The following is an 11,641-nucleotide window of genomic DNA, read 5'->3' as shown; positions in this document are numbered from 1 at the left end:
CGGTTGTGATGACGAAACTACGCAATAATGACTTTTTGTAGAATTCAATAAAAAATGTTCTTTTTTTCAAAAAATCCGAGGAAACTGTGGGAGCGCCGCTGAAAAAAAAAATTAAGAGAAATTCTGAAAAATCAAAAAATTCCGTTTTAGTATACACAGGATTCGGTCCACTGAAGCTCGTGCCCGATGAGGATCACCCATTGCAATGCAAGATTTGCGGAAAGACAATGCAGAATAGGGTAAGGACATCCGGAAAAACAGACAGATCGACAGACAATTAAAAATTGGAGGGTACTACCGTAACCCAATTTTGAGCGTTTTCAGTCATTCGAAAAACGAGAAAAAATACGGAAAATAAACATATTTTTAGATTACGGTAGGGACCATTTTTTATACCAGAATAATACAGAAACTCAGAAAAAGAGCAAATTCAAAAAAATCGAAATTATTGCAGATCCGCGGATTCCACATTCTCTGGCACATGGCCAAGGACAAGGGCATCAACCGCTACACCTGCAAATACTGTGATTTCGGCCACGATCGCTCGCAATCCGTTCAAGTTCACGGAAAGAAGGAGCACGGTACCGACGACTGTGTCGAGGACAGAATCGGCGAGTATCAGGATGATGTGAAAGAAATGTCGGCTGCATGCTTCGGAGTCCCCTCGGTGTTCGCTCAGGAGTCGAAGAGAAAGAACAAGTTCCCAGCGGCGGCTCCACGAGAGCACAAAGATATCTCAGCGATGTTGACCAGCGGAGCATCCCCATTGGTGGCTTTGGATGAAGAGGAGGTGTCGAATGATAGCACTTCTTTGATGGTCAAAATGGAAGATGTTGAGGAGGAAGAAGAGGAAAAGCCATTGCTTCTGATGGATGAGGAAGTTGATGATATGGGTGAAGTAGAAGAGGTAGATGAGGATATGCTTCATGAGGAGGATCATGGTGATTATGGAGAGGAGCCAGAAGAGGAGGAAGAAGGAGAAGAGCCGACAACTAGCAGCAGTTCAAAAAGTGCGGCTTCCAGACGGAAATCCCGCCGCGCCTTTAACATTCGCTCCAAGAAATCCAAAAAGCAAAAGGAGGACGCTGTCGTCGCGAGATCTGTATCCATCTTGATCGGTGGCGCGCAATTCTACAAGAAGAAAGTCAACGAGTTTTGCTACTGTGAGAAGTGTGGCAAACAGACGAACTCTCGGCTTCCGGAACACGCCTACACCCATATGGATGGCGTTTCGTTGTATCAGTGTGCCGCGTGCTCGTTCGGCAATCAATGCAAGGATATGGTGATGAAGCATATGAGAGACGCGCATTCGGAGCTGGCGGAGCGGTGTGTTGACAATCGGTTGTCGCATATCAAGGAGATCAAGAGCCAACTCGGCGAGTGCTTCCCCGCGTTCTTTGTCGATCATCCGTTGCCGACGAAGGGGGATATTGAGAAATTGTGAGTTGTTTTGAGATGTTCTTTTAAACTTGAAGACATTTTGTGGCCTAGAAAACACACCAGGCGAATATAGCTTTTCCAAATTGAGTTTTCTAGGCCACCAACTTCCGGTGTGTTTGATAGGCTATTTAACATAGTGGCCTAAAAAAAAGCATGTCATGTTGAGAAAGTTAGGCCACCATGTTAAAATGGCCTAGAGAACACACTAGGTAAACATTAGATCGTTTCTAGGCCATTTAGAATGTGGCCTAGAAAACTGAACGGTGCTAAAGTTAGGCCACAATGTTAAAATGGCCTAGAAAACACCGCCAGATGAATATTATGTCGTTTCTAGGTAATTCACCATGGTGGCCTAGAAAACTCAATTTGGAAAAACCAGGCCATCATGTTAGATGACATAACACACTAGGTGAACATTAGATCGTTTTTAGGTCATTTTCACGTGGTGGCCTAGCTTTATTGAGTTTTCTAGGCGACCAACTTTCATGATCAAAAAATGGCCTGATATTCATCTGATGTGTTTTTTAGGCCGTTTCTACATGGTAAAAACGGCCTAGAAAACTCAACTTGCAAAAGTTATGCCACCAAGTTCAAGGGCCTAGAAAATCCACCAGTTACACGCTAGGCCTATTCTAGACCATTACCCATGGCGGCCTAGAAAATTCATCTCACAAAAGTTAGGCCACCATGTTAAAATGGCCTAGAAAACACACTAAATAAACATCAGATCGTTTCTAGGTCATTTAGAATGTGGCCTAGAAAACTGAACGGTGCTGAAGGCCACAATGTTGAAATGGCTTAGAAAACATCCCAGATGAACATTATGCCGTTTCTAGAAATGTTCATCCGGTGTGTTTGATAGGATATTTAACATAGTGGCCTAGAAAAAGAAATACATGTTGAGGAAGTTAGGCCATCATGTTAAAATGGCGTAGATAACACATCATGTAAATATCAGACCGCTTCTAGGTCATTTGCCATGGTGGCCTAGAAAACTCAACTTGCAAAAGTTAGGCCAACATGTTAAAATGGCCTAGAAAACATCAGGTGATTATCAGACCGCTTCTAGGTCGTTTGAAGGTAGTGGCCTAACTTCAGCAAGTTGAGGACCTAGGCCACCTACTTTCATGAATTAGGAATGACCTGATATCTGATGTGGTTTCTAGACCGTTTCTACATATAAAGACGGCCTAGAAAACTCAACTTGCAAAAGTTCGGCCACCATGTTAAACTTGCCTAGAAAACATACTAGGTGCATACTAGACCATTCCTGAACCATCAACTACGGTGGCCTAGAAAAAATTATGTTGAGAAAGTTAGGCCACGGAAAAATCAAAGTCCATTTTTAATGAGCATTCGAATTCATCCCAAGAGTTTTCAGACAAATCCTCGCTGCTGGCGGTGATCTCAAAATCGGTGGAATCGAAGCGTATCTGAAGGAGGAGTGCGTTGATGGAGAAGACTCATCTGAAGCTCCAGAAGAAGAGGAAGAAGACGTGGAAGAAGATATCGCGTCGGAATAATTAATTGCATTACTAGTCCCCCTTAGAATTTCTGACTTCTAGTCATTTATACATATCGTAACAAGTTTTTTTTTTGATTTATATGCATCATGATGATCATAATCCCCACCAATCAAACCAAAATCAAACTTTTCGTGTATACCTGAGGCCTTTAAAACACCCCCAAAACCAATTCTTTAAAACAAGATTCGATGTGCGTCTGTATCGGTTTAATTTTTTTCTCATTGTTCGTTTTCGCAAAATTTTCTGTGACTTGTTTTTTTATTAATATCTCTAGTACACATGTTCTGTACCTTTAATGCCGTTTTTTCAAAATTCAATATGCCTTTCGCCCCTCGCCCCGCCCCCACAGATTAATTTATTGGATTTTCCCCTGTTTTCTCTGTTTGGGTTCCTTCTAAGATATAATGCAAATGAATTCATTTGTGTTTCAAAAATAGCTTTTAGAAATCAATCACAGCTCAAAAAATACCCATGGTGGAAGAAGTTTTTAGCTCAAGTTGAACAGAAAAAAAGAGAATTTTCGGGGGAATGATCATTGGGAATTGTTTTTGTGTAATTTTCAAAAAATGAAATAATTCAAAGACCGGGGCGAAGAAAAATGACAATTTGAGACTAGATGAGATATCGGAATAAGTGATTTTAGCAGCTAACAGGCGGTCCACGTGGCAGGCACCCACATTGGCTCGGTGTTGACCTTCATGAGAATTTGTTTGAGTTCGCGGAACGATTTTTCGAAATCAATATTGACAATGATGCCGTCGAAGAGGTGACCGTATTTCTGAAAAAAAAGCACTGATTTATTGATTTTATTCTGGTATTCACAAAAAAAATCGGAGCTGAAGGTCCCACAACGACAACTACCGTAACCCAAAAATTTGTTTCTTTTTCGAATTTATTTCTAGTTGTTTCACTGTTTCTTCGAGGGTGCGCGGGACTTAGGTCCGGAAACGCTTAAAGGCGCATTTAAAGGCGCATGGATTTTTGGAATTATTTTCTGGCCGGTTAAAAAAAAACATTTTTCTAGGAATTTTAATGACTTTTCATTGTGTTTATGCGTTTTTTTGCGATTTTTGTTTGATAAATACTTTAGAATCGATGGATGAAATTCGTCGAAAAATCGGAAAAATAGGCCAGAAAATGATGTGGGCGGAGCATAGGTCCGGTTGCGAAACGCTTAAAGGCGCATTCAAAGGCGCATGGATTTCGGAATTATTTTTATGCTTATTTTTTATTTTTATAAACTTTACCGACTTTTCGATAATTGACATGTTTTAAAGCGATTTTTTGCGATTTTTCGAATTTCTGTTTTTAATAAACTTGAAAATCGATAAAATTCATAAAAAATCGCAACAAATCAATTATCGAAAAATCAAAAAAAATTCATTGAAAATCGGAAAAATACGCCAGAAAATAGTAACATATTCCTTTAAAGGTTTAGCTACCGGACCTAAGCTCCGCCCACCCTCGAATTTTCGGGTATTAGTGAAAAAGTGACTGAAAACGCACGTAAACCGAGAAAAGAAATCTAAATAAAACCATTTTTAGGTTACGGTAGTTGTCGTTGTGGGACCCTTTAAAGTTTTGCCTAACTCTAACCTGCTCAATAACTTTGCTCTGATTCAGAATCGCTTTCAGCTCGTCATCCTTCACTCCAAACGTTCCTTCAACTTCTCGTTGTCTTCTTAGAATATGAAGAGATGGCGCAGCGATGAAAATAATATAAGGTTGAATATCAGGAGATCGGATAGCGCCGAGACTCTAAAATTTAGATTTGTTTTGGGTTACTATACCTTCTCTACCTACCTCCGCCTTCAACGTCATCACACATGTCTTTCCTCTCTCGATAACATTCACCACATCCTTCTTAGCAGTTCCATACCAAAACTTTTGGTACTCACCGAATTCCAAAAATTTTCCAGACTTTGCTTCTTCGTGGAATTTCTGTTTGGATACGAAATGATAGTGAACTCCATTGAATTCACCTTCTTTTGGAGGCCGGGAGGTATCTTTAATAGAAATTAGGGGTTTTAATTATGGCTACAGTAATCCTTACATGGTACAGGACACGCCAGTGTAATTCTATCCGACTCCAGAAGCCGATCCCGAAGTTTTAAGCATCCAACGCCTTCAGCTCCACATAGCACTATAGGTCTCCGGTGGGTGGCTTTTGGGAGTTCCAGAACCACTTCTTCATAGGTTAGGAAATCAGAATACACTCCGATGGCTGGGAGGTTTTCCTCGTCGGCTCCTTTTTTCACCTCAAGCTTCTTCTTTTTCTTTGTTTTGCATTCTTTTCGTTTTTGCTCTTGCTCTCGTTCTAGTTCATCAGCATAGAGCACCACTCTGGAATCATAAAGTATGTTGTATTTCTCAAACTAACATCGACTTTGAGGTTCATTATCTCGGTTCCTGTGAACAGTATCAAAAAATTGTCAACTGATAATTTGCTATATAACCAAAATTTTATCAGTTGACAAATTCTTGATATCGTTTACAGGAACCGAGATAATTGAGCTCAATATTGACGGATTCGGTGGGCTCCTATCAGAGCAAATATGGTAATCCACTTTGAACTCCTGAAAAATTAGTCTAGAATTTTTCGATTTATCTGAGAAGGTTAGGTTATTTTGAAGATAAAGAGATATGCATTTTTGTGGTTACAAAATTTTTCGTCAAATTCCATTTTGGTGAAAATGCCGTTTATGACCAAAAATGGCAAAAAAGCACCGTAATAAAAGTTTTATCGGTTTTTTACATGAAAGTTGTCATTTACAAAACTGAAGCTCTAATATGATTCAATTTATTTTGAAAATTTCAGACACATCCAAAGAATTCAAAATAGTTTTTCAGGACTTCAAAGTTGACCACCCTATTTCCTTCAACAGAAGTCCAACCACACCGCCAACTTTGAGCTCAATTATCTCAATATTTATCTTAAAAATTCAATTATCTAAAATATTTTTCTTAAAATCATCAATATCAGTATCAATTGACAACTGTTTGATATCTTTTGTAGGAACCAAGATAATTGAGCTCAAATTTGAAGATTCCAAACTATGAAATACTGTACACTTACTGTTGTCTAAACGAAGAGCTTGGAATCAGTCCAGCCAACGAGTGCTTCATATCCTCTCCATCTCTATACGCTTGCCACCAGTTATCATCTTTGGTATTCAAAACGTGTAGAATATCTCCTCTTCCGAACTTCATAGCCAATTCTTTACAAGGCACATAAACATCATCTTCAGGGTCATAATCGAATAACGCGCGAAGGTGTTGAACATGATTTGGCTTTTTGGAGTTATTGGAATTCACAGATTCTGTTGCAACCTCTGGCTCTGTTTCCTCTTTAGGAGCCACTACAAAAGTAATGGGTCCTGATAGATTCCTCAGAATCTCACAAATCTCATTGACCTGCTTCCCTTTTAACGAAGATCCATTCAATTCTAGAAGCTCATCTCCTTCATGAAACAAGTTCATCTTCTCCACGATTCCTCCTTTCACCACTCGTCCCACGATTATCCTATCGTTCTCGTTTCTAACTGTAGCTCCTAGATAACTATCCTCATCTTTTATCACTTCCACAACTTTAACATTGGGTCGTGGGGATAGAGAAGATGTAGAAGACGTTGACGGGCAACGGTTTCCATTCAGGGCAACTGGAGGGATCGGCGATGACGTGCAAGATGAGTCACCTCCAGAATCGGTTCCTATTCCAGATGATGTTGTTCCACATTTTCCATTTTGTTTTACAGTTTGCTCGATGGCTGCTTGAATTGGAGGGGCGGCGAAGAAGTCACGAAGCATCGCCACGTCACTTTCCCGCCCGTGCATTGAGGAGAGCTTGGAAGCTATTCTTTCGACAGATATGATGACTTCATCGAGTTCTGAAAAGCGAGATTATGAAGATTTGGAATTTAAGTTCTGCCATAAATGCTCTAATAGGAGCCCACCGTATATGTGCACTTTGAGCTCAATTATCTCAGTTTCTCCAAAAGATATCAAACAATGTTCAACTGATAAAATGTTGGTATTGTCATGATAAAGAACTTATCAATTGACAGAGTTTTGATATCTCTCTTGGAACCGAGATGATTGAGCTCACAATTGACGGCTCTAATAGAAGCTCTCCCAATACGTGCATTTTAAGCCCAATTATCTCGATTCCTGTGAAAGATATCAAAAAGTGATCAACTGATAAAATATTGATGGCATTATAATGAATTTTTTATCAGTTGACTACTTTTTGACATTTCTTATAGAAGCCGAGATAATTGAGGTCAAAGTACGCCTATAGATTGGGGTCCTACTAGATACCATACAAAAATGAAAAATCAACTCACGCATATGATCCTTATTGGTCTCATCTAACAGAACTTCTGAATTTTCTATGGCATTGTCACTGATTGCTATCCGCGTTGTCCCATTTTCAGTTATACTTTTCTTGACACTGATCTCTTCTACTTCGGCAAGAGGATTGGCAAATGAGGTGACTTTCATGGGTTCTGCTGAAAAATGAGTTTTTTAAATTGAACCTAAAGGGTGGGCTTGTATTAGCATAACATTTTAGTAAAGAGTTCTACTGAGCTCAAGTGTAAGATGCGAAAATTCCAATAATTCGTCATTAAACTGGCAAAGTTTCGGATTATTTGATCAGTTTTGAGCTGAGTTACCACTTGTCAAAGCTGCTTCATCTCATGAAAACCATCTGTTCATCTTGGATAACCATAACAATACCTAGACTTTAGCAATTGTTTTGAAAATTTTAGTAGCTTTGAATCAGACGTAAAAGTATTTTACTACCAATTTTCGTGTTTCCAAAATCCTCATATCTGAAGATATACTCTTTTTTATCAGTCCCGTTAACTTTGCGCCACCCTCTACTACAAAAAACTCACTTCCACATGGGTTATCCACTGTCTTCGCCAGTGCTTGCAATTTTTTTGACTTCCTCAATGAGCTCCTCAAAAATGTGTTCTCCTGCTCCTTCCTCTTCTTTTCCTGCATTTCAAACTGCTCGGGTGGCCTTCTTAAAGATCCTCTCTCGATTCCAAATCCATTCGTATGGATGGAAGATCGAGGGGCGACAGCCGGTGTTGTACCAGATGTAGCGGCAATGTACTCCATGTCATAGGTGTGAATTTCGGGATATTCTCTGTAAATTTAGAATTTTGTATAGAGGGAAAAATATATGAATCATCAGGGAAAAGCAACAACAGAGGTTCTAAAGTGAAGAGTGCTTAGGCATGGAACTCTTCTCTGATAAAAGGCGTAGGTGGAGCTAGAGAGACAGTTAAGGGGCTGATAAGAATAGGAGAAGGTTGCAAAATGAAACATGATTCACTTGTTCCATGTTTATTTGTTCAGAATCTAAACTTTGGAGCATAAAATTTCAGTTAGATAGCAAGCAAGTTCTACCCTAAACGTTCTAATAGGATGTCCACCTCACTTTCAACTTTGAGCCGATTTATCTCAGTTCCTTCGAAAGATATCAAAAATTGGTTAACTGATAAAATGTTTATCATAACATCATGAAGATATTGTTAGTTGACTTGACCACTTTATGGTATATCGCACAGGAATTCAGATAATTAAGCTCAAACTTGACAGGGTGTCTTCTATTACAGGTCTAACGGTGGATAGCAAGAAGTTCTAATTGAATGTGGAGACACTTCAAAGATTCATAGAATCCTCCACAAATGCTAGTTTTGAATTTTTAATAACGTTGAGCAGTATTGCTAATAATTGTCATAAGGGCATTCGAGTGCAAGTAAGGACAAGTAACATTTCTGTCATCAAAGAAGTATAAGATGAATGAATAGATGACAAATAAGACATGAAAAAGATGAAAAGCATGATTAGAAAGATCAGAGGTTGAACGGTAAATAGAAAAAAGAAAAATCACCAGGCCATAGATACCGTAAAACCTGTATTAGAAGGCCCCCTTAATGGGAGGGGGGGGGGTCCCTCTAAAAGAAGGGCTTTCCGGAGGTATTTTGGAACAATAGAAAGGCCGTCCCTCCTAGAAAAGGGCCTACGGTATTTCAAAAACTTTATGGGACTTCATAAAACCATCAAAAAGATGAAGAACGAGTGTTCATGGGAATGTCGGCGAGAAATCAAACGAAATTGACCGCCCGTTAACCTCCCGATCATCTTCTTCCACCGCCACCTCCACAATCGGCTAGTTTCGTCTCCGATAAGCATCTAAATCGGTTTGGGTCGGAAGAAAATGATGGCTAACGTTCGCCCCCTGTTTCACCATCTGAGTCTCTCTACACCTGCCTACCCTTTTCCGGAGAGACCGGAAGCTTGAAACCCCTTTTTCTGAAGACACCTGTCCTCCTCCTTGGGATTTCTATATTTTATGGGAATAGGTACAAGAAGGAGGACAATAACAATGAATGATGATGTGAGGGGATGGCGGGATATGAAAAAGGAAGCAAAAAAGAAAATCCTTCAAAAAAAAACAACACCCATGTGTCGGGGGGATTCGGAGATTACGTATGTTGTATCTTTTTCTCGATCCAACTGGTTATTTTGGTGTAAAATGAAAAATGCCAAAATGGAGAAATGTGAGGCAGTCACATATATGTACATATTGACAGTCGACTCCTCAATACAGGGGTCACAAATGAAGAGAGAAAAAGAGGTATAGAGAGAAAAAAAGGACCGTGAATAATATACACAACACAGAGGTACCTACATATATGCCAATTATCCCAACAATCAGAGCGTTTCGGGATATGGCAGCGCGAGAGAGACACGGACCACCTACAGAGAGAAGAGAGGTCTAATTAGACAAGGTTATTGAATGAGGTAAAGAGGATTGGATAGAAGAGGAAATTGGAAAATATCAAGAGATGTTAGAATATATGGAGAAGAAATTGGCAAATTGGTGGGGCTCGAGGGACAGGAAGGTATTTGTTGTATTGGCTAAGAAGGTCGGGACCTTGGAAGCCTAAGGTAAATAGACGGTAATATGTATGACGTAGGCTTCAGAGATATGGGAATCTGAGTTTTGGTGGAAATTCGACACTCTAATAGGTCGTCACCCTATGTTTGCACTTTGAGCCAATTTATCTTGATTCCTGTAAAAGATATCAAAAAGTTGTCAACTGATAAATTGTTTATCATAACATCAGCAGTGTTTTGTTAGTTGACTTCTTTTTGATATCTTTTACAGGAACCAAGATAAATTGGCTCAAAGTTTGGAGGGCTTCCTACTAGAGTACTTACGGAGTGCATTGTAGTTAAAAATGCTCAAAATATGGAAAATGATACAACTTCATGAGAAGGAAGTCTCTCATTAAAATACTAGGATCTCACACTTCCTCCCTATATTTAGATGCCTAATTAAAAGGGGGAGTAAATTCTTGAGGACACTTGTAGGACAAATTAGGACTTTGTGATCGTACCGAACATACATAGTGTAAAAATTTATAACTTCAAACCTGTAATAGAAGGGCTTCCCTAACTTTCAACTTTGAGCCAATTTTTTTCGGTTCCTGTCGAAGATATAGAAAAGTTGTCAACTGATAAATTGTTAATGACACAGTTTTGATACCTTGCATGGGAGTCAAGAAAAATTAGCTTGAAGTTGACAGTATGGGGCGCACCGGTAACTCATCAAAAATTACTTTGACTTTTGAAAAGTGAAAAAGTAGAAAAGTTTACAATTCGGATTGCCGGGTAAGTTTTGTGTCAACCCTCTTTACACTTCACAACTTGAGACGTACTACAAACTGATTTTAAAAAACGAGGTGCGAACTGACCAAAATGAGAAAAAAAACAGTTTTAGATGATGGATGACATGAGAAAAGTTGAAAAATGAAAGCGAATCAACATGTCCATATGACTTGTCCAATACACGCTATGTCAATCTAGTCCTAGAATAATTCCCCTATTCACTACCTATTAACCTGACTCCATGACGATTGTATAATAGTGGAGAGATGGAGGGAAAAAGAGGGAAAGGTGAGTCGAAACAAAAGACGGTATTGTAGTTGTTCACACACACAGTCCGTTTTGCATCTTCATCATTTCGTGTGCGCGCTTCTTCTTCTTACTTTTAGTGTTTGCTCATCACCAGCTTTACATTTGGGGGCATCTACCCTCCATATGAAGGAGATTGCTGTATACAAATGAAAACGATGAAGCATTGGATACATTTTTAGATCATTTCCAAAGTTTTCAATGAAAAAATCTCAAGGATTGAATGCATAATGACTGACTTGGGAGCTAGAAAGATTACCGTATTTCCTCCCACCGAAGCTCACCCAAACGCTCCACTTTGAGGTTAATTATCTTGATTCCTGTAAAAGATGTCAACAACTTGTCAACTAAAAAAAAGATCATCATAAAATCACCATAATATTATCAATTGACCATGTTTTGATACCTTTTCCAGGAAATGAGATAATTGAGCTCAAAGTGGACGGTTTCGGTGGGCTCCTATTAGAGGAACTACGGCTTTACACCCCTTCAGAATGAACCTATGTCTAGATGTTACAAATTCAAATAAATGTTGATTAGAAATTCTCAACTTGACGCTTTTTTCTCTGAAGAACATACTTGTAATCCGGGCCTTTGCCAGGCCTTTGCGGGCCCTGCTATAATTTCTTTCAGAATCAATGTTTTCAAACCAACTCAATCAGGTATGATAGAGCTTCACG

General features: G+C 39.3%; 2 protein-coding genes across 2 annotated transcripts in view; one reads left to right on the top strand and one right to left on the bottom strand.

Annotated features, from left to right (window-relative positions):
• Nucleotides 1-2,963, top strand: part of CBG00762 — a gene marked incomplete at both ends in the record, with an annotated part of 6,773 nt that extends 3,810 nt beyond the window's left edge. The window contains 3 exons of the mRNA XM_045236617.1: nt 151-239; nt 455-1,440; nt 2,822-2,963. Coding sequence (XP_045091657.1) covers nt 151-239; nt 455-1,440; nt 2,822-2,963 — 1,217 coding nt within the window. The remainder of the gene's footprint in view (nt 1-150; nt 240-454; nt 1,441-2,821) is intronic.
• Nucleotides 2,964-3,612: 649 nt separating this feature from the next.
• On the bottom strand, nt 3,613-8,093 carry Cbr-tag-117 (the record flags this gene model as incomplete). The annotated part of the gene is made up of 7 exons (XM_045236616.1): nt 3,613-3,744; nt 4,563-4,724; nt 4,770-4,972; nt 5,020-5,309; nt 6,043-6,853; nt 7,310-7,474; nt 7,865-8,093. 7 exons carry the CDS (start codon nt 8,091-8,093, stop codon nt 3,613-3,615), a joined length of 1,992 nt encoding a protein of 663 aa, XP_045091656.1.
• Nucleotides 8,094-11,641: the final 3,548 nt, after the last annotated feature.

Source organism: Caenorhabditis briggsae (genome assembly GCF_000004555.2).
Source record: "Caenorhabditis briggsae complete genome, chrV, whole genome shotgun sequence".
NCBI classification, from domain to species: Eukaryota; Metazoa; Nematoda; class Chromadorea; order Rhabditida; family Rhabditidae; genus Caenorhabditis; species Caenorhabditis briggsae.
The sequence above is the reverse complement of the archived record's forward strand: the minus strand, read 5'-3'. Positions and strand labels throughout refer to the sequence as shown.